Here is a 27,700-nt window from a genome sequence, read left to right as displayed (position 1 = left end):
AGTTGTGCAACTCAACTTGTGCTTGCTTACTTGGCAGCATGTTCCACTGTGTTCAATGGGGTAGACAATCTTGTGTAGATTGGGATATAGAAGGAAGTGGCAGCATCACATCTAGTCTCTTGAGTTTAAAAGGTGGTTTGGTTTGGAGGACGATGGCCAGGAAGTCCTCAACCTTTTTGGACCTGTGGGCAGGAAGTAGCTCATTCTTCACCTAGCAACTGCATATTGTTCGATAAAGAATGTCCAACTTGCATCATGAGAACAATGAATCTTATAGGTGCTTGCATTTCTAAGGTAATTGGAAATATATTAGTCCAGGGGTCCTCTACCTTTTTGGACCTGTGGGCACATTTAGGAATTTGTGGAACTGCTGTGGGCGCCCTCACAAAATAGCTCCCGTGAAGGATATGGCTAGTTACATAATGACTGTCGTGGGGGCCTGGCTAGTCAAAAGGGGTGGTGGTTGGTGGTGAGAAAGAGTGAGGCTAGAGGTTGGAAGGGAGAGGGAAATAGCCAAGAAAAGATGTAGAGGAGAGAGAAAGAGTGAGGCTAGATTCTGGGGGATGAAGAATCAGCAAGATAAAGGGGTGAGTGGAAGATAAAGAGCAAAGCTAAGGGCTAGGAATGGAGGGAGGGAAGGGTTAGGGATGGGAAGGGAGCGGAATAGCGAGGTAAGGGGATGGGTACAGACAAATAGCAGAGGCTGGGAGCAGAGAGAGAGAGTGAGTGAGCAAAGGGGAATGAAATGTCTGTGTGATCAGAAGAAGATTGGGTGGGGCAGGCACAACTCTTTACTTCTCTTCCTGCCCATTGAACAGCTAATCATCGGCAGGTTCAGGAACAGGAAGGAGAACCTGGTGCTCTTAACATTTTTCAAGTTTGATGTTAAAAATAAAGTTTTGCAGGGTTCAAGGGGCAGAGAGCTTTGCAGAAGCTGTTGGAGGACCCCATGGGTGCCATGTTGGAAACCCTGTAATTAAACCCAATAATTAAACCCAATAATTAAACTAAAGAAGAAAAAAGAATTTAATGAAGTTTATTAGGTGAAACTCAGTGCATTCATTTCTATTCCAAACATACAGTATTACAAAATCTAAATGGCTACATTGAGGTTCCAGCCAAAGGAGAAGAAAATGCAAAAGAAGAAAGGGAGAACATTTGCTTTATTGCATTTTTATACATAGCCATTGCTAGTTCTTTTTGCAGTAATCTACAAAACAATGTAATTTGATCTTTTATTTAACATGACATAGAATTCCCATTTACAAAACTTCACACTCAGTATAAAATGAACATCCTTTTTATCCCATAACAAAGTCATAAAAATGTAATAAAATACCCAGTCACTTTACATATGCAAGTTATGAATCTTCTAACTAATTGGCAGGCAGATATCCAGCTATAGCCCTTGTCGCCAGCTTGGAACAGCCCTATAAAGATAAACAGGAGTAAGTATCTTGTTATGAGTGACATTGAAACTTACAAATATCTTTTCATTTCCTTACTTGTGTGGAATCTGTAGAAGTGGCACTGTACCCTCTGGTCCAATCTCTTTTGTTCGTTCTTCCCAAACTTTTGTAGGTCTGTACAGCCTACATGGGTCTCGAGTTACATTAACTTCAACCTGTTGACAGTGAAAATTTTAAAAATCGTAATAAAAAGCAACTGCAGCCAGCAGTTATTATGCAGAAGGTGCAATGCATACTAAGTACCATGCAGCACAATCCTATATATGTCTACTTGGAAGTAAGTTGCACTGAGTTCAATAGATCCTACTCCCAGGTACATGGGTATAGGACTGCAGTGTTAATACTTCTGGGCTTTAAAGAAATATGGAGACATTATGACTCTTGCAACACATCCGTGCTATAGGTCTCCCAATTAAAATGACTATTGGAAATGATCCTTTTTTTGAGTAACTGAACTCAGTGGGACACTTCTGAGAAGTATGCATAGGATGGAATTATATAACAAATCAATGTATTACCTTCTCTCTCAATTTGGACAATCTTTTTTCTTTTTCTTTAATTTCATCTTCTTTTGCCTGTTTTTCTAGTATCTTAAGCTCAAGTTTATGCAGATCCTGAGTAGAACACAATGAAAAAAACACCTATTTTTAGATATAATAAAAAGAACTCCTACATAAAACGAAGCGCTTCTTATGTTTCACTTGTTAAACGATTTAATGAGCAGTGTCAACTGGTTATTTTCTAAGAGTAAGCTTCAGCCAGCTCCTTGACAAAATGACCAGAGATGTTGTACATTGCTCATACCTGAAGGCTACTTCATGTAGATCTCTGCTAATCCAATAATGAGGTGGTGGGATGTCAGCCATCCCTTGATTTACCTTCCCATTCTTGCATTACTCCCCTCCCCACTCACAGAACACAGAGAGGGGGCTGTTTACATGAACACTCACATGCATTCCTGTTGCCCAAGTTCTAGATGACAGGAAGGTCGGCTGCCATTAAGCACTGTACTTTATCCACAACCCTATTGGTTCCATATGCTTCTGGGGTCGAATCAAAGTGCTGATGCTTATCTTTAAAGCCTTGCATGGGTTAGGATCAGCTGTATGGTAGACTGCCCTGTCCTGTATCAATCCACCTGTGTGCTGAGACTCCTCTGCAGACGCCCCTGGCTTTCAAAGTAAGGCGGGTGGCAACCAGGAAGAGAGCCCTTCTGGAGGTGGCACCCCACCTTTGGAATGCCATCTTCAGGGAAGCTCACCTGAGACCCACTTTGTTATCGTTTCAGTGCCAGGCAAAGGCACTGCAAGGAACCCGAAGCTTTTGAATATTTCCAACTTTTAACGTTTTTAATTATTTTAAGCTACTGTGAGTTTCAGACCCAGTTTGCACATCACGGCCAATTCCTGGGTTGTTTAACTTAGAAACTGGAGGGAAGCATGGGAGCAAGGAAGCAGGCTGCCTCCTGTCCATTTGCCACTTCTGCTTTCAATTAACAACCCAGGAACATCCCATTGTTTCTTGACGTGTGAACTCAACAAACCATGGATTAAGTCTGGGTTGTTCAACCCCTAAACAACCCAGAGTTTCCAGGTTTGTACATCACAAAACAACCCAGGAATAAGCCTATAGTGTGGCTCCTGCCACCCCCACACTGCTGAAATTTGATGGCGCAACAGCTACCCCTCTTTAGCAGTTTGCCTATTTGTCCCCTTTTAGCCTCTGTCACAAGTTTTGTCAGTGGCACAATATCAGTAGAGTACCACTGAAGAATGAGATATAAATTTCAGAAAGAGAAAATAAACAGAAGCTGTTTTCTTTTGCCCTCAGAGAGCTAAGGGGAAGGCAAATAAAAAATGAACCTCATGTTGTGGACAATCTCTGTAGTATCTTCACAGAGACTGAGCAATGCATCTCCTCTCTTGTGTGGAAAGAAAGTCACCAGTTAGCCAGTTCTGTCCTCTCTCTCTCTCTCTCTCTCTCTCAGAGGGTGTGTGATGGAGGTGAGGGGCAGGGGGCAGGCAGGGACTAGCTCCACTATGTTGTTTTTCTCTCTATCCGTTTTCCTCCCCTATGGCAAGAGAAAGAGAGGGCCGACCTAGGCAGCTGGGGCATATCCGTCCTATTGGAGCCCTGTAACAAAGCTCCATCCTGAAGGCAGCATTTGGGACTGTTTTTCTCACCACTGCTTCTCCACATCCTTTCCAGGAAGAAACAGTCAGCCCAACAAGCAGCCTTCAAGGTGGAGAATATACTGTATGCTCTGGAAAGAGCACTTATGGCTGGTCACTCTCTCTTTTGCAGGAAACGACACAGAGACAAGCAGTGTTTCTTCCATGTGTATCTTCCAGAATTATTGGATAGCTGCAGTCACGCATATTTGTCCCACCTCAATCCAGTTCTTACTCACTCCAGGCAAGTTATTTTTAAGACTGTACTAGTCATCACACTGCAAAGTCAATCAGCAAAGCAGTCCTTTGGGCTTATTTGTGATACATAGATTTCCCTCCCCCCTCCCCAAAAAAGAGAATTGTTGCCAGATCATTGAAATCCAAATGTTCAAGGCAACGGGTGGGTTCACATGTCACACTAAGCCACCCTGCGAATAAGCCACCATGAGTTGTTTGTTTGCTGAACAACCCACAGTACTCCTGACAGACCATCAGGCTTGCCCGTGACTAGTTCCCCCTCTCAGTCCCCCTGCCAGATCCCGCACATATCCCAGGCGCCTTTGCAGCAGAGCTCCTCATTGCCTCGGTCCCTACATCAGCCCCCTTTCTGCCATTGGTTTGCTGGGGTTGCTGGCTACCGAGGGAAACTCCCCCTATCCCTTCACATCACATTGCCAAATGGAATTAATTTTTTGAGCCCTTTTGAATGAGTTCTCTTGGACAAGAGTGCAAGACTGCCTCTCTGATACTGAGCCCAGCATACTTGTATCCCTCTCTTGTCAATGTCCAGGTCAATTTCATCCTCCATTTGTGTGCTTGCCTTGCTAGTGAACACCCTTTTTAAAAGTCTGCTTCACTTTACACTAAAACGAGAACACCCACCCACAAAGCACCTTCTCTCCTACCACCAACGGACACTTTCATCTCCGCCGCTGCATCAGATCGCAAAAAATAAAGAAAAAAAGAAAGAATTCTGAGCCCTTATGGATGCAGGAATTCGTTCGCCAGCTTTTGAGACACAAACACACACACACACACGGGACTTGTTTAGCTAAGAACCCCCATGTTCCCCTTTTCCACTTGAGAGCTTCCCTTGCTAGCTAGTGAATACTTTTTAAAAAAACGCTGCTTCATGTTACACTGAAGTAAGCACTCCACTCCCAAAGCACCTTCTCCTGGAGCCACCAGCTGCTTTCGGCTCCCCCCATTCTTCCTGCTTGCGGCTTCCCTCCGTCACTAGCTGTTACATCTAGATATGGATTATAGAGCAATGAGTGAGACTGATATATATACACAAATGTAACAGGAAAACCAATAAGGCCGAGGTGAAATCTCAAGGCGGAGCAGTAAATGGGTGAAAATTACACAACTGAAAAGGCAGCTGTCATTCACTCCTGAGCACCAGCACAGGACCAAAAATAGTTTTTCTAAAAAAGTTGCAAAAGTGTTGGGACACTCTCAGGTGTCTTTTCTTTTTCTGTTTTTAGGAGCAGGAGGTGGGGGGGCACTGAGAGTGGATGAGGGACAACAGCAAGCAAGATCACGAGGAGTGCCAAGGGGGTTTGCCGCTTTGACAGGTGACTCTGTAGCAGTTCCCAATAACCCATACCAAAGTGGTCCTGCCAGGTTCAGACAACACAACAAGCCACTGTAGGTATCAACAACCCTGAAACAAGCCATAGATTCTCAGGATAGCTTGTTGGTGAAAAATAATCCACCATGCAGAAACCTTGCTGGGTTCGCACGAGACGACAACCTACATGGCTGATCATCCATGGTGGGTTGTCATGTCACATGAACCAGGTCAATACTTATAACCAAGAAACTTGTCATGAATCACGATATCCATTTCCTGTTATACTACTAACTGGAATCTGAAGTAAATATGCAGAAGACCAACAAAACTACTCACTCGTTCTTGGAACTTAAGAATGTGTTCTGCAGCAGTTCTTCTCTTCTCTTCCCTTTCAGCTTCCTCCCTTTTTTCTTTTTCAAGTCTCAAAAACTCTTCCTGCTCCTTTTTCTGTCTACCATAGTTTTCCAACAGCAACTTCATCTGAAACTGCCGTTCACGTTCTCTCTGCTTTTTTTTCTCCTTCTCTTCTTCCTCTTGGAGCTGAGCGGCTTGTTTCATGGCATGTGCAATCGCTCTCTGTCTTTTCCATGCTTCAAGCTCTACTAGTCGTTTTTTTCTTTCCTCATCCGCCTTTTGCTTCTGAGTTTCTTCACGCTGAAGTTTAGCTGCACTGGGCACTGCCTCTGGCTTCTCCTTTAGGGCTAAGATTTTCTCTCTTTCTTGCTGCTTCTTCATCTTCCATTTTTGAATGGACTAGAAAATAACAGTAAGAACAAGTTACGTTTCATGTATTACCATGACAGTTCTAATCCTCTAAAGGCTATCACTTAAAACTATTATGATCCCAGACCACTGGGCATCTGGCCCTTTTCTCAGCTATAAATACAGTGAAAAGGTATTTATTTCTTTATTTCTTTGTTTATTTATTTATTACATTTCTATTCTGCCCAAAGGCCAAACCTCTCCATGTGGTTCACAACAACAGCAAAGTAGATGTAGATCCAGGGTGGGCAGAAGATAGATCTCTAGTCATTTTGGACTTCAACTCCTAGAAGTCCCTGCAAGCCTGACCAATAGTCAGGAATGCTGGGAGTTGAAGTTCAAAATGTCTGAAGATCTACTTTCTGCCCACCCCAGTGTAGATTCTTGACAGAAACTCATAAGGTTTTCCCTTGAATAAGCAACTTAATGTATCTTTGTTTGCTACATATAAAATGTCAGCAATATTTACCTATCTGTACAAGGCCTTCCCACGTATGAGGCACTTCAGTGACCAGCTTTGCTGTTGAGGTCCACTTGATTTAAACAGAGCTACATAGGGCTATCTTTGTGCCTAGTCCAGAAAACTTCAACTAGTTCAAAATATGGCAGCCAGGTTGGTCACTGGTAAATCTAGGGGTGATCACATTACACCAGTCTTAAAATCTCTTCAATGGCTGCCAGTTAGTTTCCGGGTTGATTATTACTTTAAAGCCCTACATGTTTTGGGTCCAGGCTACCTGTGGGATTCCCTTCTCCCATACAATCCGCTCCACATACTCAGGTCCTGTGGAAAGAATCTACTTCAGTCAGCAAAGACTAGGCTGACAATCATTACCCGGAGGACCTTCTCTTCTGATGCTCCCAGACTGTGGAATAGCCTGCCAGAGGAGACTCATCAGCTTGACAGTCTTTTAGCATTCAAGAAAGCTATCAAGACTGATCTCTTCCAGCAGGCCTATCCAGTAGAATTTTAGGATACTTTTAATATGCTTTTAGGATGCTTTTAGCAGTGTGTGCTATGTTTTTAATCAGTATTTTATGTATTTTATGCTTGTTGTCGTTCCCCGCCTCAATCCAATCGGAGAGGCGGGTAAGAAATACATTATTAATATTATTATTATAGTATTATTGGCAGCACTAAATCATATAGTTAGGGTGCAACATAAAATATGTGAGTCAGTACTATCTCTAATACTGTAGCAAAACTACAGGTTTTACCTCAGCTTCTTTAAAGCCTAGCTGCTTCTCCTGTGTAAAAAATCATAATTTGCATTATGAAGGCATAATTTGCAGTAGAGAACTTTGGGTGGTGGGAGGCATGTAATCATTCCTCTCGTTGCCAATTTCCCCTGCCCCACCACTTGCACACACACACACACACAAGCTGGTTTCACACACAAGCTGTGTGAAAAAAAATGAGTTAAGTGCCTCTACCTGCCTAAAGCTTCTCTATGGCAAACTGTGCTCTCACAGCTCTGATTCACACAGAAGCAGCACCTAGCCTTAAAGACACAAGGTTTGGGCAGAATGCAGAGTTCTGCACTTGGGCTCCAAGTCTAAGCAGACAGTTTGAGAATATGATCCATTGATTTAAAAAAAAAATCCAGGCCAATCAACTTTTGTCTGGCAGCCCAAATATCCAGAAAGAACCATGTCAAAAAACATATAAAAGGTTTAGCATGTATTGACCCTGTTCAGATGGCACGCTAAGCCATGGTGATATTTCCCTCTTGTAAATACCCTTGTCGGTTTCATTCTCTCCACACACTACCATATTTATTGCAGCAGAGCCATATTCTGTACTTGTCAAAAAACTTGTCAATTTCATCTCCCACTTTGGAGCTCCCCACCACCACTTTACTCCAGAAGCACTGAAAGTCATTGCAACAAACATTACACATCAATTTTGCAACATTTTCTTACCTCCCTTTTTTGTGCCTCTAAAGTTAGAAATTCTTGATGCCATTTTTCATGCTGCTGAATTTCCTCCCTTGTTCTGTCAGGGAGATAATCAAGGGCTTCATCTATATATGATGGTTTTCCTTTATGCTTTGTCCAAACTTTCAAAAAGATTTGATGATCACATTCATCCCAGCCTCCTTGCCTCCCTCCTGTCTGCTGGAGGAATCTTTCAAGCTCAAGTACTTCTTCAGGCAGATGATTTTGGATTTCCTTATCCAATGGAAGTGTTCCTTGCTTGAAAATTCTTCCTGTTGCTGAAATACCTAATGCCCACATCTCAATTTTTCTCTCCAAGGCATTAACATCATTAGTAGCAGTCTTCTCCTCTTTCATAAGCTCATCGTATCTGAAATAAATAAATAAAGACTAGGAAAATGATTATCCATCAATCCTAAAACATTGGCTGAAATCCTAAGAACTGTGCATTCTAAGTTTATATTTCATGAAGAAAAAAACCCTCCCGCACTCCCCCAGGCATACTACATGGCTAAAGACGTTTAAAACTGGGGATCTACCAAAGCAGTTTGAGATGTAGCATGAGGACTTTGGAAGCTGCAGATGATCTGCTGCTTCACTCCCCAGTCCCAAACCTGCTTAGGGTTGCTCGGTTAGCCACTGGGGCCATTCTCCCTATGAGATAAATCTTTTCCTTTACTCATACATAATGGTAGGAAAAGAAGGGGGGGAAATATGACTTCAAAGCATAGCTTGATATCACATGGGACTACAATTATAAATGTGCATTAGAACTATTTGTATGATTAAATGCACAGATTTTTATATGCAAGGAAACTGTTTTTAAAAATTCAGCAAAGTTTGTGTAATCTTAAATGTTGATTTTATACCAAAACACTAAAACGAGGGAAAAATGATTACAAGACACAATGACCAAGTTCGGATGACAAGGTTTATTTAACCATGTGGGTTAAATAACAGCAGGCTGTCATGTTGTGCAAACAGCCCCACTATCTATAGCCTTAGAATTATCATTTTGAAATGTTTTGCTTTGTTTTAGTTTAACTACAATCAGGTTTAGAACAGACCATGTAACGTATCAGAGAAGGCAGCTTTCTCGATAACTGTGCAAAGCTTCTGAAAGTCCATCCCTTCTTTAATAGTGTTCTGCCATTATTGTTAAAAATTTCTTTTCCAGGAAGGCCTTTGGGTTCTAACTATTTTAAGCTGAACCATTTAACTTCCTGGAAGCTGTTTTTTTTAAATTGGGTTTTTCAGCTGTTCTCTGCTTTTTCAGATCCTGCTGTTTTTTTAGTGTTTTGATTTATTATTAGGGTTATTATGTTAATGTTATAATACTGTTTTGAGCTCTGCCAAGGAAAGGCAAGATATAAATGTTTTTATGTAAAAGCAAGAACATACATTTGTCTCTGTTCTTCTTTAAAAGTGTTTATTGCCATTTCAGCTTCTTCCATCATTTCTCTGAGTCTGTCAACAACTACAAAATAGATGAAAAGCAATATTTATATATCAAAATAGAAAAGTTGGAACATATCAGATATTATAGAAAAGTAACACATTTTAAACAATCCAATTTAAAGAACAGGGAAATTCAAGGAAACCAGATTTCTGCTTACACAAATAAATAAATAGCCCACACAGCTCCCAAAATCTTTGAATATTTGCCTATTGAATTCATACCAAGGACATCTGTGTAACCATTTACAGAAAATCCTTTAATAATATCAAGTCACAAATGTATGACCCTGATCTAGGATGGCCAGATGCATAAGAGGACAGAGTTCCTACCCCTTTAACAGTTGTATAGAAGGAATTTCAGCAGATGGAGCCTGCCATGAAGGTGACATCTGCAGAAATGCCCTTTTCTACACAACTATTAAAAGTGCAGGGCCTTTTCTGCTTTTGCATCTGGCCACCCTGGCTTGACCCCCGATTAAGAAGTAATATTTCCATCTGCTACCCTTAAATTGGAATTAATCAAAGTTACCAAACCTCATTAAAGAAAACAGGCTGAAATTTTCCTGCTTTCATAAAATTACAGCCCAAAAAGTCTTTCAGTATAATTCAATGCTTGTTTCCTCAGAAGTAAATCTCACTGATTTCGCTGAGATTTTCTTCCTGGTGAGTGTGTATGGGATTGCACACAACATGCCAAGCCACATACAGTGGTTGAGTGTGGGTTGTTTTGAACCGTGGGTTAGCATGTTGTCTGAATGCAACCAGGGTGGTTTGTTAACCATGCAGTGTGGCTTATTTCCTCAAATAAGTCACCTTGAGAACCCGTGGTTTGTTGTTGGGTAGTTCAAGGTGGTTAACAATCCACACTGCACTATTAACAAGCCACCTTGGCTGTGACCAGACAACATGACAGCCCACCCTGGAGAAAACATACTACGTTCAGACAACACACTAATCCACAGTTCAACAAACAACCCACAGTTCAAAAAAACCCACACTCAATCACTGAGTGTGGGTTAGCGTGATCTGTGAACAGCCCCTTTGTAACTGAAGCTCAGCCAAGCACATAAGGAAAATATTTTGACTTTTATAAGCTAAGGAAAGATATGAAAGCTAAAAACACAGGCAAAGGGACAATCTACAATACAATTACTCAAGCAAATTACAGGGATTGTACTTTCCTAGCAAAAACATTAGTAAAATACTTACATTCAGGGGTTGGCTTCACATCTTTTAACTGTCGCTGAAGTCCCTTAACATTATTATGAATTCTGGCCAATTTTTCCTGGGTCTTAGCTTCTATGAAAGAAAACAAAAAATTCTATCACGTTTTCATTTTAAAATAACCATTGCCTTCTTTTTTTAGATGCATTGCTTTTTATAGCTTTTCATATACCCCTCGTATTTCCGACCCAATAATTCTGAACAGCAGTTTCACCCTTTTTCAGTTTGCTGCATGAATGGTATAATCCTCTTCATAATACAGGCAGCCGAATCCTATACATATTTCACAGGTCAGTCCTCCTGTGTTCAATAGGGCTTACTACCAAGTAAGGCTGTACAGCACGGGTGGAAAACTTGTGGCCCTCCAGATGTTTTGACCTCCACCTTCCATCAGCCCTAGCCAGCATGGCCAATCATGAATCATGAGGGTTGTAGACCAAAACATCTGAAGGGTCACAAGCTGCCCACCCCTGCTGTATAGGCTGCAATCCCATGAGTAAGCCCTGTTGCACATTGTAGGGGTTAGTTATGAGTAAACATGCATATGATTGCACTGCTAGAGACCCTTCCATGCCTTCTTCCATGTCTTCTGTGATACTAATTTCAAAGTCACAATCCTTTCTGTTTCAGTTTTTTTCAAAAACCCATCTGTACCATTCATATTTGAAATAAAATTTACAAATGCTATTTAAAATGCACATGCCTAAAAAACATTGTTTTGTTATTAGTACAGCATTTTTCCTCTCCCTTTTTCTTTTGACCTTGACAAATAGTTTCATAATTTCTTTGCCACAGTCCATCTTTTTCTGCCTTGTTTCTGAAAATATACCTTATCTCCAATAATTGTCTCCCCTTCCTTGAAAAACAAATGCTGCCTTTAAAAAATTCTTACACTTCAAACCATCTATGATATGGAAGTTCCATTAAAATCAGTGCAACATGCTTCCATATAACCATGCCATATAACCAATATAGAACTGAGGGGGTGTTTAGCAGGAATGTGCTTAAGACCAGGGTGTAAGTAATACCGATCCATATATCCAGAATACTCAAGGAATGGACCAACTTCTGCAGAACAGTATTATATTATTCAACACACAGCTCAGTCCTATATGCTTGTTACTCACATGACCATCTGAGTTCAATGGACTTACTTCCAAGTAAGTGTGCTCAGTCTTGTGTCACATGCGTCCTCTCTATACAAACTCAGTTTTCAGCAAATTTTCAATAATATGCATTGATGTTTGCACAACCACAGAGTTTAAATTATGAGTGAGATCCAACCTCCAACCCTTCCCTGGGTATGTGAACAGAAAGCATGGCTAACTCACAGCAGGGAGGGGAGTGGCAAAAACCCTTCAACCAGCAGCCTCTCATGGCTTTCAGGTTGCATTCTGGAGGGCCCCCAACCTTGGCAAGGGTTTTTCCAGGGGACTGCCATTTAAAGGGGAAGCATGAGCAGAGCAGCTTGTGCTGGTTGGGAACCTGGTCTACCCTGGGTCCGTTCACATATAACTGGCCCATCCCTTTTGCCTATGGCCCCACACACTAATGGAATGCAACCCCCATTAATTAACCCAAAATTTGCTGGGTTGCATGCTGCATGCAAGCCACCTCCACTTTGCATATTCAACCTCCGATTGGCCTGATCATAGGTTGTTGCATAACATGCGAATTTTAACACTTTGGATTGTCCTGGGTTAAACAACCCAAAGTTAACCTAAGAACTTATTGTAGATTAACTTTGGGTTGTTTAACTCATAAACAACCTAAAGTGTCCAGGTTCATAGGTTAGGCAACAACCTATGATCTGAACAATCATAGGTTGATTATGCAAATCAGAAGTGGCTTGCACACAGTACAGAACCCAGGAAATCATGTTTAACTCTGATAAACGACCTCTGACACACAAAAGCAAATGTAACCTTATAAAGGTGCTGTACTATCTTTGAATATTTAGATATACATAGGTGTCTTTTAAAGGGAGGGATTGGTTATTTTAAACTCTGTGGCAAAAATATTTTTTTTATCTTATCAAAAAAAGAGGACTAATTTAAATCCCATTCATTTCAATAGACCTACTTTAAGTAGGATTTAGGTCGCATTTTATCCACTGTGAAAATATGGTATCTGTTTAGTTATTCACAGAATATATAAAGTAGCATGAAACTCTTTCCAGTTATTATCAAAGTGGTAATTGAATAAATATGTATAAGGAAAACAATATTTTACTTTCTGCTTTCCGGTTTTTAGTCAGTTTGTGTTCCAGTTCTTCCAGTGTGCAATATTCCATCCTAAAGTCGCTCTTCTTGTTGAAGAGAAGGATATTTTTATCCTTTTCAATGTTCAAAAGTCTGGGGGTGGGGGAAAGCGTTTGGTTTGAAAACACATATTTGACAAATCATATGATAAATATCCATTAATATCATATTAAATCAGCAATCAAAAATTCTGACCAGGTAGATCTTTTTGCAACATGTATTAAACATTCACTATTCATATTTTCAATTAAATTAAATTTTCAATTAAAGGGCATTCACTAAAGCAAAACAAATACAATAAATGGTCTTAATTAGTCCATATTTCCCATATTAAATTATTCTAGCAGGTAGTAAAGAAATATATCCATAAATGGCATTGTCACATTATTTTCAGAATATAAGGGCAATACCTATAAAACACATCTCCCTTATGCGGTTATTAGATATGAGCATGATTGCTCCCTTTTTAAAAGAAACATTTTCGTTTTAAAAAGAGAGAGCGTGAATACCCCAAAATGCAGCCACTGGGGGGAGGAATTGAGAAAAAAGGGGTTTAACCCTTCCCCCCCCCCAGTTTTCCTTATTAAAATACCCTAACATCTGCTAATTGCCTTGCAGATAAAAATATAAAGACTCAAAGTCAATAATCTCCAGAATAATTCTTATAAAAAGTCACTTACGAAAAGTCTTTGGGAATGTTACTTCAGTTTAAACAGGATGTTGATTAAAATTTTACAAAGAAGCAGATTTTATAAGGTCTAATATTAGAGGCACGGAGTAGCTACTGAAACATAAAACTCAGCAGACACACAATAATGGAGCTACTTTGCTCCTTTTAAAGTAAATAATATTGAATGGAAATTTTATTATTTAATGATTAGAATCTCTAAGAAACTTCTTCTTGGACTAGTCTCTGTTAACAGATGGTGCAATCCTATGCACATTAAGTGGGGATTAAAGTTTATGGGAGGAATTCAGTAGGACTATTCCTGAGTAAGTATGCATAGGTTTGGGCTGCACATCTTCTATACCATTCATAAATCCTCTGGGGATCACCAAAATCATTCAAAACAGATTTTTGTGAAACTGAACAATGTATTATACTTAGCTCAAATGCTGTTATAGCCACCTGCATGTAACAAGAATACTAATACACATGTATTCCAAACGATCCCTTCTTATAATATCACCCTCCCACCAAAAAAACTTTTTCTTTGTTATTTTAATGGGGTTTTTTGTTCTGAATGGATTCCTTTATTATAAAAACTAAACTTACTGGTTTTTTAGTTTATCCTTCGTTCTTATAAATTCAGCTTTCTTAAGTTGAACAGCTTTCATCTTCGAGTTTTGAAAATGTTGAATAGCACCCAGAATACTGAAATACCTGTTATTCTACACAGAACATAATAGCAAGAATTGTTGTAATCAAAAATACTGTATTTATCTTACAGAGCACTTTTTAAAAAATTAAAAGGTGAAAACCTGATTTAGCTTTTAAGGGGACAATCCTACGCATGCTTAAACAGGAAAAAAAACCATGGCTGGCTGGGGCATGCTGGGAGTTGTAGGAATTTTTTTCTGTCTAAACATGCATTGGATTGCACCCTAAATTACACACATTTCATCCAAACATAATTAATTTTAATGATATCACACCAGTATAAAAGTAGTTTCCATAGCTAGCTGTCTCTTAGGCCTAATCTACACCTGCCATTTATCTCGGGTGGACTCAAGGTCATCCCTGCTGATCCAGGGGTGAACTGGGGACAACTACTCAGTTCTCCCTGGATATCTGGGGCTGCTTTTGTCCCAGTTTTTTCTCTGGTCTCGGGACAATCCCGAGGTCTGCAGGCAGTGTGCATCACCCTCCCGGGGTCCTCCCCACAAGTAGTGGGGCTCAGGAAACGGGCAAGGAGCTGTGCGGGGAGAGTCCGCGGGCATAAGGGGTGAGGGGAAGAGCATTTTCACCATGTTTGTGATGGCTCTCAGCGCCTTGCAGCACCAAGTTTGTTGTGTGTGTTGTTGTTGTTTTAAAAAAACATACCTTCGCGCAGGATTGGACTGTTGCGCAAATGTCTCCGCTTGTAAAAAAAAAAGAAAAAGTGCCCCAGAATGGCCCGCTTTTACTTCCAGGAAAATTCACTGGCATGTGGCCCCTGAGGAATGATCCCGATAGCACAAAACCCTGTTATCATCCCTCCCTGATCCCCGAAGGCCTCCTGGTGTATATTAGGCCTTAGAAGCCAAAATATCCTAACATTATATCTTATCAAAATAATGAGTCTCTGAAATGCTGTGGCAGACCAAGATTCATTAGTTTATCAAAATATATGGCAAAAAAACAGAAAATTCAGGCCATCCATATGGCTTTGATGCACAGATCTTTCTGAAAAGCAGCGGTTCCACTATTCTTTTCATCAGAAGGACATCCCTGTGCACAATGGGAATATAAATACAGAGCTTCCATTGCCATTAAAAACGATAGGTGAGCTCTGTGACATGCAAAGATAAAATACCATACAATAGATCCAATTATGTTGATGTGCAATGAAGAAAGTGTCCCCCTAGACCAGGGGTGAGCAATTTGTGGCCCTCTAGATGTTTTGTCCTACAGCTCACATCATCCATCAGCATTACCTGTGCTGGCTAGAACTGCTGGACCTTGTAAGGTAAAACGTCTGTTGGGCCACAAGTTGCCTTTTCCTGCCCTAGACCCACGGCATTCATCTGTATCATCAAATGGGTCTAAGCAAGGCCCAGCATCAGCACCTGACATTCTTCAGAGATTGCCAGGGCCCACATATTGTGGTAGGGCTCATGTCTTGCCTATTCCCACCCCATTGTCCCAACCTCCCCCTTGTGATCACTTGAGGGGGCTTACCCAGTGGCAGCACTGTAATGGGGGGGTGGGAGTGGGACAGCAATTGGCACCGGATGGGGGCCACCAAGGGCAGCCTGCCTAGGACCGCTCAATATCTGAAGCCAAGCTTGATCTAGCCTGGCATCTCATCAATTCAGTGCTCAAATTACATGGATTAGAGGGGGGTGTATCCATTAGCTTTTGTGAGCATCCCCCTTTACCTACTGCTGTTGGAAAGCTACAAGTTGTACTATATGATTGGGCTAAAATGAGGAGGGATCATTGAGGGAACTTGTAGATTTTATTAAGGGCCCCCATTACCTTTCCCCCTATAATTCAAGCATGGCTCCCATAGAAGCTTTATTTATTTTATTCTCTGCCTTTCTACCCCAAAAAATGTAACTCAGGACAGCTTAAAACAGAAAAACACATTAAAATAGAATAAAAACAGAACAATTACTGAATAAAACAGGATCTAATCCAACCCAGTTACAGGCCAAAAACCTTCTTGAATAAAGCAATCTTTGCTTGCTGGCAGAATAAGTGCAGAGAGGGAGCAAACTTAGCCTTGCTTGGGAGGGAATTCCATAGCCTGGGAGCGGTCACTCAAATGGCCCTCTCTCGCTTAGATGCCAAGGATATTTCAGAAGGAAGTGATCTTGAAAGAGGGGCCTATCCAGAAGATCACAAGAACAGAGAAGGTTCATTTGGAGGAAAATGGTCTTTCGGGTATCCCAGTCCCAAGCTCTATAGAGCTTTATAGGTTATAATCAGCACTTTGAATTCTGCTTGGAAACAGACTGGTATCCAGTGAAGCTGCTTTAACAGGGGAGTCACATGTTCCTCCTGTTACAGCTGGGTTAACACTCGGACTGCAGCATTCTGGATCAGTTGAAGTTTCTGAGCAGTCAGTGGATGTTGGTGGCTCTGCTCTCAGTGGGGCTGGGAATCCATTCTGGGTTTCAGTCAGAGCCAAGCAGAATTCTAAAGGATCTATCTAAGCTGCTGAACTTATTTTGGGGTTACAGTTCAGCACCATGGATAGCTCCTATTAGAGTTCTGGCGGGTTTGGATTCACTGCCCCATCAAAACCAAAGCCACCAACCTCCACTGTGAACAGTTAGAACCTAAATAATTTAACAGATTAATGATCTAAATCTCTTGCACTTTCTCTTTTGCGCCTCCGTGTGTGAAACCACATCTCTTCCACTGTATAAAGACCTACTAGTCGGTTTTCAGGCCGCTCCTAACTTCCGATGAAACTAGCGGTGATCTGTCAAAGCTGCCCCAAGCGCCCAGTACATTTATTCCTGTAAATAGGGAAGCCAGCCTGATTCAGCGCAGGTGCGGAATCCCGTCGTGGGGCTGTAAGGGGAGCATGGTCATTTTGAACTCAGATTTATGAAACGCGGCGAGGTCCTCTCCATCCGGAGCCGCCCCCTCTTCATCCCTCCTTCGTGCAACACACCGGTGCTACGGAGCCCGCGGGAAACAAAATAACCAACCCGGAATCCCGTTATCATTTGGGGAAGGAAATGGACGCGGGGAAGAGCGGAGGCCGGCGAATTTACCTGGTGGTAGCTGGTTGCCCCCGTAGGCACTGCCGTTGCTAGGGCTGCCATGTTGGAAGCGGACAAATCGGGTGGGCGGGACCACAGAAAGCAGGACCTTTCCATCTCCACGGACGACGTAGAGCCGCTGGGACTCGAAAAACGTCAGCTTGAGGGCGGGGCTAGTTCCGTGTTCGGCTTGCTTCTAAACTTAGGGCTCAATCTTGTCGAGATGGGGGGGGGGGAGACCTACAACTCCCAGCATTCCCCAGCCAGCATAATTTAGCCTAACTAAAACGTTATTCTGTTTTAAACAGGCATAGGGATTGCGACCTAGAGCTAGTTTCCGGTTTCAGTGGGTTATATCCATTAGTCTAATACAAATCCCATTCGTTTCAATGACTCTACTTTAAATAAGACTAACATTGGATACAATCCAGTGAAACGTTATTGTTGTTGTCGTCATCATCATCATCCTGGCCAGAAGTAAGAGCTGTTCATAGAACTCAGTGGAAAAATACCGGATTTTAGCATACCTGTGTCATGTGTCTCGAGTAAGATCTATTAGGATGGAGGACGCAAGATGGGGCCTTTTTTGTGGTGACTCCATCCTAGCAGAGTTCCCTCTACTGGATGTGTGCGTGGTTCCCTCCCTGACTTTTCTAAATGGGCCTTTGCAGACTTGGATGTTCCAGTTTGCTTTTCAGTAAATGTATGCCCGTTTTTAATTTGTAAACATAAGAAGTTTACTGCTGTTATTTTAAATGTTTTAGGTTGCTGTTTTAATTAATTACGTGTTTTATTTTATTCTATTTATGTTTTAAATTTTCATTTTGTAAACCACTGCGGCGGTACAAAATATTTTAAATAAATTAAAATAAACTCCTACCTTGGGGTCGGGGGAGAGACATCCTGTTGCCCAATCACAGTTCCGTTGAAATCTTGGATTTCTCTATGGACATTTCTTACTTTCGCCTATGAACACATTTAAAAATGGCTTTCCCAATATGAACCCGGAAATCACCTATGTAGACAATTAGATCCCTTTCTCTCCTTTCGTATATCTATGTTTTACTTTCCTTCCTGCTGCTCAAAGTGCATTGGTAGTGGGCGCACTCCCATTTTTTCTCTCCTTTCGCCCCATTCGGTTCCCCACCTTTCAGGCGCAGTATATCAACGCCCTATGACGCATAGATTAAGCCCGTCCTCCATTAACAATGGCCTTACTATTCCTTCGCTCCTCCAAACTCGTTTTTCTAGAGCCGCCGTAATTGCAGGTTGTACAATTTCCACAAGTGCTGGTGCTGCAGGAAGGTGTGCGGCATTTACGGTGTGTGAGGGAAGAGCTAGGCAGGCGCTACTTCATACAGCTCGATCCTACACGGTTACTTGCAAGTAACCCCCATTGACTGCAATGGGGCTTGCTCTCAAGGAACTATGCATAGGGTGGCACTGGGGCAGGAGCGCCGGGGGGGCAATTTGACTCGATTTACCTTTGCTGCAAGCCACGTGAGGTATGTGTTGTTGGGGGGGTTTTTTATGGAGACCTTTCCCCCCCCCCCCGTTGAAAATCCAAAACAGATGCAAATAGAACGTGACTGGGTAATATGCAGTTATGTCGCATAGGAATTGCAAACCCTGTATTATTTCCCGGAAACTTGATGAATTCAAAGGCGCAAATGCAAGGGCCATGCTGGATGGGGATGATGGGAGTTGTAATGCAAAATCATCCGGAAATCAGAAAGCCTGCATTAGGAGCGATGCCAGGGAGTTGGGAAAAGGCCTAATGCAGCAGTGCTTGTTTCTTCCCGTGTGGCTGGAGCCAACACTCCTTTACCAACACCTATGTTGCTCTACCATCCAGCTTTCCTTACCCCGCATTGCCGAATCTACCAGAATGTAACCTCTATACACCTCTCTTATAGACACATGAACATTCAGCACAATATAATATGCCATTTCGCTTCGAAAAGGTGAAACTTCTAGCCTTCATCGTTGCTGAACTACAATTCCCATAAGCCCCAGCCAGCATGACCAATGTTCAGGGGTTATGGGAGTTGTAGTCCAAAACATCTGTAGGGGATGTTGCCTACCCTCGATGTAGAATTTATTTGAGCTTCAAATGCGACTTAAGAGTAAGGTGTCTGAAGATGTCTTTGAATGTTAATTGGCCATATATGGACAAGTCTCCCGAGAGTATTGTTGCCGGCATTTCAGTGGAATCACTAGCCATGCTCAGTTTTGCTTCAGGAAAAAGAACAGCTTGTAATGAACATGTTAATTAACATGAAAGCATGCAGGGCATAGAGGGCATAGAGGGCACAGAGCACTGAGAGGGGGAGGAAATGGGCTTGCTTGCTCTGTTTGCATAAAGTTGATACTCATTTTCTGGAGATGGGGGTGGTTGGCTCAGTGAAGCTCGTACAGCATCATCAACCAAACTTTTTGCAGAAGATGAGATATTCAAAGAGAGAAAGTACATGATGAAAACTTTTTACAGATTGTTATTTTTCCAGGCTGCAGAACACAAAAAGTGTTCATAGGCGCAAACAAAATGGCCTATGCTGAAGAAGTCTTATTGTCTGATTGATGTTTTCACAGCACTTTTCTGCTGTATTTTTTTGCTCACATAACTGCAATTACATTTGACACATTTGTGCTGGTGATTTTTTATGTATTTCACTCTGAATTGGAATTAGCAAGTAGTGGGAAGCATTTGAAAGCCTGAAAATAATCATGGGAGCACATTAAAGAGAATTGTTTTTATTGATTACTTCGTGGAACGAACTGAAAATGCCTTTTTGTTCTGTCACTGCAGTGCTGCTTAATCCTTTGTCTCATGTTGCAATGCCATAATGCCAAGGGAACGTGTTGTACGCTCCACTGCGAATTTGCCTCGCTTTTGCATTGAGTCATCAACCCTTCTATTCTAAGGTTATTATATTGTTGCAGAGATGTTCAAACTTTCTCATAGGCATTTTTTAAAAGTATAACTTCACTTTTATGTAATACAGCCTTCCCCAATCCAGAACCCTCCAGATGCTTTGGACTACATCTCCCATCATTCCCTGCTAGTATGGGCATGTGGATGATTGGAGCTGTAGTCCAAAACCTCTGGAGGGTACCAAGCTGGGGAAGGCTTTTGTGATATAATATAATATAAAAATGGAAGATGATTTAGATTTACAGTGTAATCTTATTCATGTCATTGCAGAAGTAAACACAGAATCTAGTAGGACTTACTCCCAAATAAATGTTTATAGTTTTGGAGCCGAAGTTGTCTAGAACCCAGTACAAAATCCTTTTATAACACTCTATCAATTTGCCAAACCACTTTACAATAGTAGAATGGGCTTGATAGGCTTTTGGGTGTAATTAGAGATGTCAGAAAAATCTACAATGGGATCAAATGAGTTCAGATTTCTATGAATCTGACCCACAGATTCTGCAAAAGACCAGCTTTTCCCAAGTCACATGGATTCCACAGTCTTACAGATATATTTTTAAAAAACTTTCCGGAATTTTATGCAAATGTAGTCATAGAAAAATACCTAAAACAAAGCAAAAAACCCACACCGGTTGAAAATGCGCATTTCCCCCATAGGTTAAACCATGAAAATGTACATTGGGGTGGGGTGGGGGGTTGCACATTTTTGCAAGTGCAAATTTGGGAAATTGGGAGGGGGAATCTATTCTGTCAATGAGCAAACATTGGAATAAAAGGCACCTGATGATCTATGAAACGCAGACGGAACGGATTTTTACAAAATCCGTACATTCCTATGTGCAATACATCACCCTGGTGACTAAAAGCCTTGTCAAAGATGGAATTTGGGGGTGGGGGATAAGTTGAGGCATCATTGTCTTCAATTTTCAACCTTCCTTTTTTTCCCACCATTTCTTCCATTGTTTTTCTTACCACAAAAGAATCTGCTATGGGGGGCGGGGGAACAGCTGCAAAATCCTTTGTGATTGGTAGCATCCAATTTAAGTGATAATGCAAATAAAGTGTGCTGATTCCTTGCCACTTATCATACATACAACCCTTACTGAATCGTATTTACTTTCTGTCAGTGTCTCCTCTGTCAATTATTTTCAGCATTTGCTCATTCCTCCATTAGATGCTCATGGACCTCCGTAAGCCTCATCCAAACAATCAATTTGATTGGAGAGCTGAATGCACAAGTGATTTCTGTATTGTAGGGAATCTGTCTCCCTCACTGAGGTTTTGGTGTTGCAGCAAAACTGTTTTAGTGTTCAAAACGCAATAGAATTGTACTGGGGGTAGGCAGTGTGGTGCCCACAGGTAGCAGTGCACGCACACAGAGAGAGATACTTTTCTTGGTGCCCTATCCCTCCCACTTTCCATTTTAAAGAAATTAACACGTTTCTTTACTGGCACCTGAGATTGCTTCAAGGCAAAGTGAAGGCCTCCAGCTACTCCCTGGTTTTTCTTCTTCTCTGCATTCCGCAGAGCAACCTGGGCTTCGACAGGAGCATCAGCCATACCAGGAGGTATGAAATCCATTAGCCTCCAGGGGTGTCCATTTTAATAGGGGGGGGCACCCTTGCAGAGGGGAAAGGCTGTGTGTCCCCTCCCCCTGACATGGGCTGTAATGCTGATGTGGATAGTTCCTGGGTAATTATAGTGATCCCACATGATTCCAGTCAGAGTATTATCAGAGTAACTTTGGACTCAGCCTGGAGGAAAGACTACCGTGTTGCTCTGGTAAAATATTACCTGGTCTTATGAGTATTCATGTGGCAAGGTGAATGTATAAGCCTCAGGATGCTTATACATAAAACATATGTGCATCAAGGTTTGGCCAAGTGCAAGTTTTTGTGTGTGTTGAGTAGACAAAATTTGTGCCCAATGCCCATAAACCACATAGAGATAGTGATGGTCCCCATGCTAAGCACCATTAATCCAAACAACTAACTGATCAGCCAAGCGCAGGGGGCAGAATGGACAATAAACATAGAGCCAAGTATGTTCCCTGCTCCCTACCTGTCTCAAAGTTTCTCTTCCTGGATATATAACTCCCTCCATTGCTTGTTTGGGGATAAAATTAGGGGAAGTGGCAGTAGAAGTAGCCTGTGGTATTCCCATAGCAGGTGAGAAGGAAGATGTCTGGATTAGAAGCCACATGAATAACATAATGGCATGTTTATTAGATAAAGGGGTTCATCAGATGAGTGTTATCGCACACTCGCTACTCCCCACTCACAGTTTTTGCGCATCCTTTAGATGACACTGTATGTTTCCCATGCGCCTCCTGCTCCTTCTTGTCTTTCTTCCATCACAAAATGGACCCCTTTTAATCCTACTTTTTTTTTTTTTAGAAACAATGTGCCATCATTTACTGCTGGGTGCAGGAAAAGCGGTGCAATAAAAATGCCCCCTGAATGATCCATGTGGTCTTTGTTTACTTCCACTTCTCCGGGAAGAAAGAGGAAGTAATGTGGGACAGGAGTGGGGACGGAGAAGTGATGGCAGGGAACCATGATTTCCCCCCGTCTGATGACACTCTAAAACTAGCCAGAAAGACATTAGCAGAATTGTACTGGATGCCTTCACCTGGGAGTTATTTCCTTGCACTGGCTTACAAGGATAATGATTCAACAGATGTCAATAAAAGAGGATTTCATAGTTACACGGTGGGCCTTACAAGATGTGTGATTAATTCTGTCTATTCATTCCCTGACAAATGTCTTTAGCAGAAAGAGAGTCGATTCTGTCTTCCCATCTGGAGTCTAATATGATTTTATTCTTGTAGTCCATTGATTCCCCTTTCAATATTCCCTTTACTTACATCATTTAGGCATCTAACCAGATTTCTGCATATTGTTCAAAAGAAAAATGTGGATACTTAAAGGAAATACATGAGGTGTATTATTACAGTTATTAAAAACCCTCCTTTTAAAATCAATGCTATATAGCTTTCTCTCCCTCTTTCACCTTACCTGTTTCTTGGAACAGAATAATGTGGAATACATAAAAGTAAAGGTTTAAAAAAATCATTGAAAGTTGTTATTCATTGAAACTGTTTTTTAATACACTGTTTTACAAGGGGAAAACTTTGAGCTTCTCAAATTGACATAGGAATCAATGAGTCCTAGTACTGTTTCAAGAGAATGTGGTGTGTGCCGTTTGGAATTTATAGCCCATGTCGATGATTTCTTCATGTGACCATGGGTTGTATCTAAGTGTGGCTTAGATACACTTCCATTCATGCAAGGCAAGGTTCATACAAGGTTCTTCATATACACATGCCCCCCACAGCCAAAGCAGTTTCTGAAGATTGTGGGACCGAACAGAATGGGTTATTGTGCAGAGAGCTGCAGTAAGCAGTAGGGGTGTGGTGTGGTGAGAATCAGCAAAAACAGGTGCCCTCGCATGCGTGAGTGGAAGCACTTGCCATGAATACAAAGCCACCATTGGATACAACCCCATGTATTCCTGCTCCCACATCAGATCCAACTTATCTGATCTTGCTGCAGAGATTTGCCCAGGCAGATTGAACCAGACTGAATTTGGGCCAAAACATTGGGTGCATTCAGAGGAGCTTCCTCCGATAGAGGCGTTTGCTCCATTGGCAGAAGGTACTTAAAGAACTCCTCTGGATCCATCACATCTTTTTCCTTGGGGAGGCCTGCTGGAGAATTTTACATGCGGGACTGAATTATACAATCAATGGAAGATTATTTTAAGTGGGCTGTGTGGTTAAAAATTGCATGCAACAGCTGCGACACCTGCTGGAATCTCCCCAGCCTTGTCCGCAAAAAATTGCATGCATTATTTCTTGCTTTCTCCAGAAATGCATTATTTCTTGCTTTCTCCAGAAATGTATTAAAAAAAAAAGGAAATGTGTGTTGTCTTCAAAATCCTGCTTCCAGGAGTTCAAAGGCCAGCTATTACTGTGTTCAACTTCAGCATGCTCAGGCTCACTGTATAAAGCATGAGGGCTTTATTCTCAAAAATTCTCCAAACTAAGCAAATCCTTGTGGAGATCCTCCCATACATTTTGAAATGTGGTGGTGGGAGAATATCACTAAGTGCATCTCTATGGGATGGCTGAAATGCTTGTGTTTGTGAATGTTTTAAATCACTTAGGATTCCTCATCCTTTGTTGATGTTGCAGTCTCCAAGGGCTTTAAACTGAATCCTATGGGGGTGGGAGATGTAAACTTCAAGGCAACAATTGATGAAGGCCCATGCACCACAATACAGAGGACAGCTCCAATAGTGCCCCAGAATTGTGTCCACAACAATGTAGGAATGAAACCAGACTATAAATCACATGGTCTTCGATTTCTATATACTAATGCCCAGAGTATGGGAAACAAACAGAACGAACTTGAACTTTTAATACATGAAAGCAAATATGACTTGATAGTTATAACTGAATCTTGGTGGGATGACTCCCATGACTGGAATATAGCAATTGAGGGATATAACTTGTTCAAAAAGTACAGAAAAAATAGAAAGGGAGGTGAGGTTGCACTATATAGTATGTTAAAATACTTATCCCTGCACAGAAATACAAGTAGATGAGTCTGAGAGCCCCATCAAGAGCATCTGGATTAAAATAAATGGGGCACGGAATAAAAGGAACATGATAGTTGGAGTCCTCTACTGACCAACCAATCAAGAAGAAGACAAAGATGAAACTTTTGAAAAGCAAATTGCTGGTGTTTCAAGGAAGTGTGATGTAGTACTGATGGGGGACTTCAATTACCCCGGTATCTATTGGGTGACAAATTCTGCCAAAAGTGGCCCTTCCAAGAAATTCCTGACTTGTGTGGGTGATAACTTTCTCCTACAGAAAGTGGAGGAAGGAACTAGAGGATCAGCTATCCATGATACTGACCAAAAGGGACGACTTAGTGGATAAAGTGACAGTTACGGGAACTCTGGGGGAAAGTGACTACATCATACTTGAATTCTTTATTTTAAAGGAAGTAAAAGCTGAGTGTAGCCATACATGTACTCTGGATTTTAGGAAAACTGATTTTAATAAACCCAGAACTATGATAAGTAAGATCCCATGGCAAGTGGCCCTAATGAGAAAAGGAGTCCAAGATGGGTGGGAGTTTTTTAAAAAGGAAATTTTAAAGGCACACTTACAAACAATTCCAACAAGGAAAAAAGAACACAACAGAAGAAACAAATGTGGCTTTACAAAAAACTTAGAGATGACCTGAATACAAAAAAGATACATATAGGAAGTGGAAGGAAGGCCAGGCCACAAAAGAAGAGTACAGACAGGTAGCACAGAAGTGCTGAAATGGCGTCAGGAAGGCTAAAGCTGAGAATGAGCTGAGACTAGCAAGGGATGCTAAAATCAATAAAAAGGCTTTCTTCAGAAATGTGAATAGTAAAAGACAGAGGAAAGAAATGGTGGTTCAACTGCTTAATGAGGATGGCAAATTGATAACAGATGACAAAGAAAAGGCTGAAGTGCTGAATTCCTACATTGGCTCAGTCTTCTCTAAAAAGCGGGTCTATGACCCCCCCTGGAAAAAAGTGAAGTACAAGCTGAGGGGGTCGGATTGCAGTTTGAGATTAATAAAAAAATGGTCAAGGAACACCTAATTTCTTTGAACGAGTTCATATCTCCAGGGCCTGATGAGCTGCATCCTAGAGTAATAAAGGAGCTGGCAGAAGAACTCTCAGAACCACTGTCTATTTTTGCGAAATCATGGAAGATGGATGAGGTGCTGGATGACTGGAGGAGGGCTAATGTTGTCCCTATCTTCAAAAAGGGCAAAAAGGAGGAACCTGGGAACTACAGACCAATCAGTCTGACATCCATCCCTGGGAAAATTCTGGAGCAGATTATAAAGAAGTCAACCTGTAAGCACCTTGAAAACAATGCAGTGATTACTAGAAGCCAGCATTGATTTGTCAAGATCAAATCCTGTCAGACTAATCTGATCTCATTTTTTGATCGGGTAACCTCCCTTGTGGACTGTGGGAATGCTATGGACATCATATATCTTGACTTCAGCAAAGCTTTTGACAAAGTGCTCCATCATATTCTGATTAACAAACTAGCTAAAAGTGGTCTAGATGGAACAACTATTAGGTGGATGCACAGTTGGTTACAGAATCGGACTCAAAGAGTGCTTATCAATGGTAGCTTCTCAAACTGGGGGGACGTAATCAGACCTGGGCCCAGTGCTCTTCAACATTTTTATTAATGATTTGGACGAGGAGGTGCAGGAACGTTTATCAAATTTACAGATGACACAAAATTGGCTGGGATAGTGGGATAGCTAATACCCTGGAAGACAGAAATAAACTTCAAATTGATCTTGATAGGCTGGAACGCAGGGCTGAAAACAACAGAATGAAATTTAATAGGGATAAATGCCAAATTCTACACCTAGGAAAAAGAAACCAAGGCAGGATCTACACTACTGCTTTAAAACAGTTTATAACAGTAGTGACAACTGTTGGGGCCCAGGACAAACTCCATATACAGTTTTCAAAACATTTTCAAAGTGTCGTATCCTGCTTGGTGTAGATCTGGCCCAAATGCACAGTTACAAAATGGGGGATACTTGGCTCAGCAATACTGCAAACAAGAAGGATCTTGGAATTGTTATAGATCACAAGCTGAATATGAGCCAACAGTGTGAAGCAGCTGCAAAAAAAGCAAATGCTATTTTGTAGGGGTGTGCACGGACCCCCCGCTCCGCCCCGCGGGCCGATCCGAAAATTTCGGATCGGCTCGCTCCGTGCCGCTCCGCCCATAGTCCGCTCCTTTTTGCCGCGGAGCTCCGGCTCCGAATCGGAGCTCCGCAGTGGAGGGGAGTGGCGCCAGGTAAGGCCCCCCTCCCTCCTCTCCCTTACCTGCAGAGCCCGGTAAGGGACCAAGGGGGAGGGGGGGCCTTACCTGCATCCGTCCGCGGTCCCTCAGCTTCTTCAATTGAGCCCGTGGCTCAACCAGGAAGTCTGGGCCACAAGTGCGGCCTAGACTTCCTGGTTGAGCCGCGGGCGCAATTGAAGAAGCTGAGGGACCGCGGACGGATGCAGGTAAGGGAGAGGAGGGAGGGGGGTTTACCGGGCCCTGCCGCTGTCACCGCATGGGCGACAGCGGCAGGGCCTGGTAAACCCCACTTACCTTTCTTGCGGAGCTCCGGATCGAGGCGAAGGATCCGCCTTCACCTCGATCCTCTTCGCAACTCTCCGCCGGCCCCCCAATCCTCTTCACCTCTGCTTTAAGGGGAGGTGAAGCACCCCGCTCCGCTTCTAATTCGCCGGTCCGATTAGAAGCGGAGCACATCCCTACTATTTTGGGCTGCATTAATAGAAGTATAGCTTCCAAATCACATGAGGTACTGGTTCCCCTCTGTTCGGCACTTGTTAGGCCTCATCTTGTTTATTGCATCCAGTTCTGGGCACCACACTTCAAGAAGGATGCA

At 42.0% G+C, this 27,700-nt stretch overlaps 1 protein-coding gene across 1 annotated transcript; it reads right to left on the bottom strand.

Moving 5' to 3' along the window:
• Positions 1–1,121: 1,121 nt before the first annotated feature.
• On the bottom strand, positions 1,122–17,342 carry CCDC112 (coiled-coil domain containing 112). The gene is made up of 10 exons (XM_063129511.1): positions 17,291–17,342; positions 14,136–14,251; positions 12,831–12,952; positions 10,584–10,673; positions 9,318–9,393; positions 7,902–8,286; positions 5,553–5,969; positions 1,988–2,083; positions 1,506–1,624; positions 1,122–1,430 (listed from the first exon to the last, which is right to left on the bottom strand). The coding sequence occupies exons 1-10, from the start codon at positions 17,339–17,341 to the stop codon at positions 1,400–1,402; spliced, it is 1,503 nt and encodes a 500-aa protein (XP_062985581.1). The 5' UTR covers position 17,342; the 3' UTR covers positions 1,122–1,399.
• Between the last annotated feature and the right edge of the window lie 10,358 nt (positions 17,343–27,700).

Source organism: Elgaria multicarinata, chromosome 6 (assembly GCF_023053635.1).
Source record: "Elgaria multicarinata webbii isolate HBS135686 ecotype San Diego chromosome 6, rElgMul1.1.pri, whole genome shotgun sequence".
Lineage (NCBI taxonomy): Eukaryota > Metazoa > Chordata > Lepidosauria > Squamata > Anguidae > Elgaria > Elgaria multicarinata.
This window is presented reverse-complemented; position numbering and strand designations above follow the sequence as displayed.

Coding starts and splice junctions, on each gene's coding strand:
- CCDC112 (XM_063129511.1), bottom strand. CDS start 17,341: ATGGCAGCCCTAGCAACGGCAGTGCCTACGGGGGCAACCAGCTACCAC. Junction 12,953..14,135: donor AAGGATAAACTAAAAAACCA/GTAAGTTTAGTT, acceptor CCCCACCCCCAG/ACTTTTGAACATTGAAAAGG. Junction 8,287..9,317: donor AAAGAAGAACAGAGACAAAT/GTATGTTCTTGC, acceptor TATTTATTTCAG/ATACGATGAGCTTATGAAAG.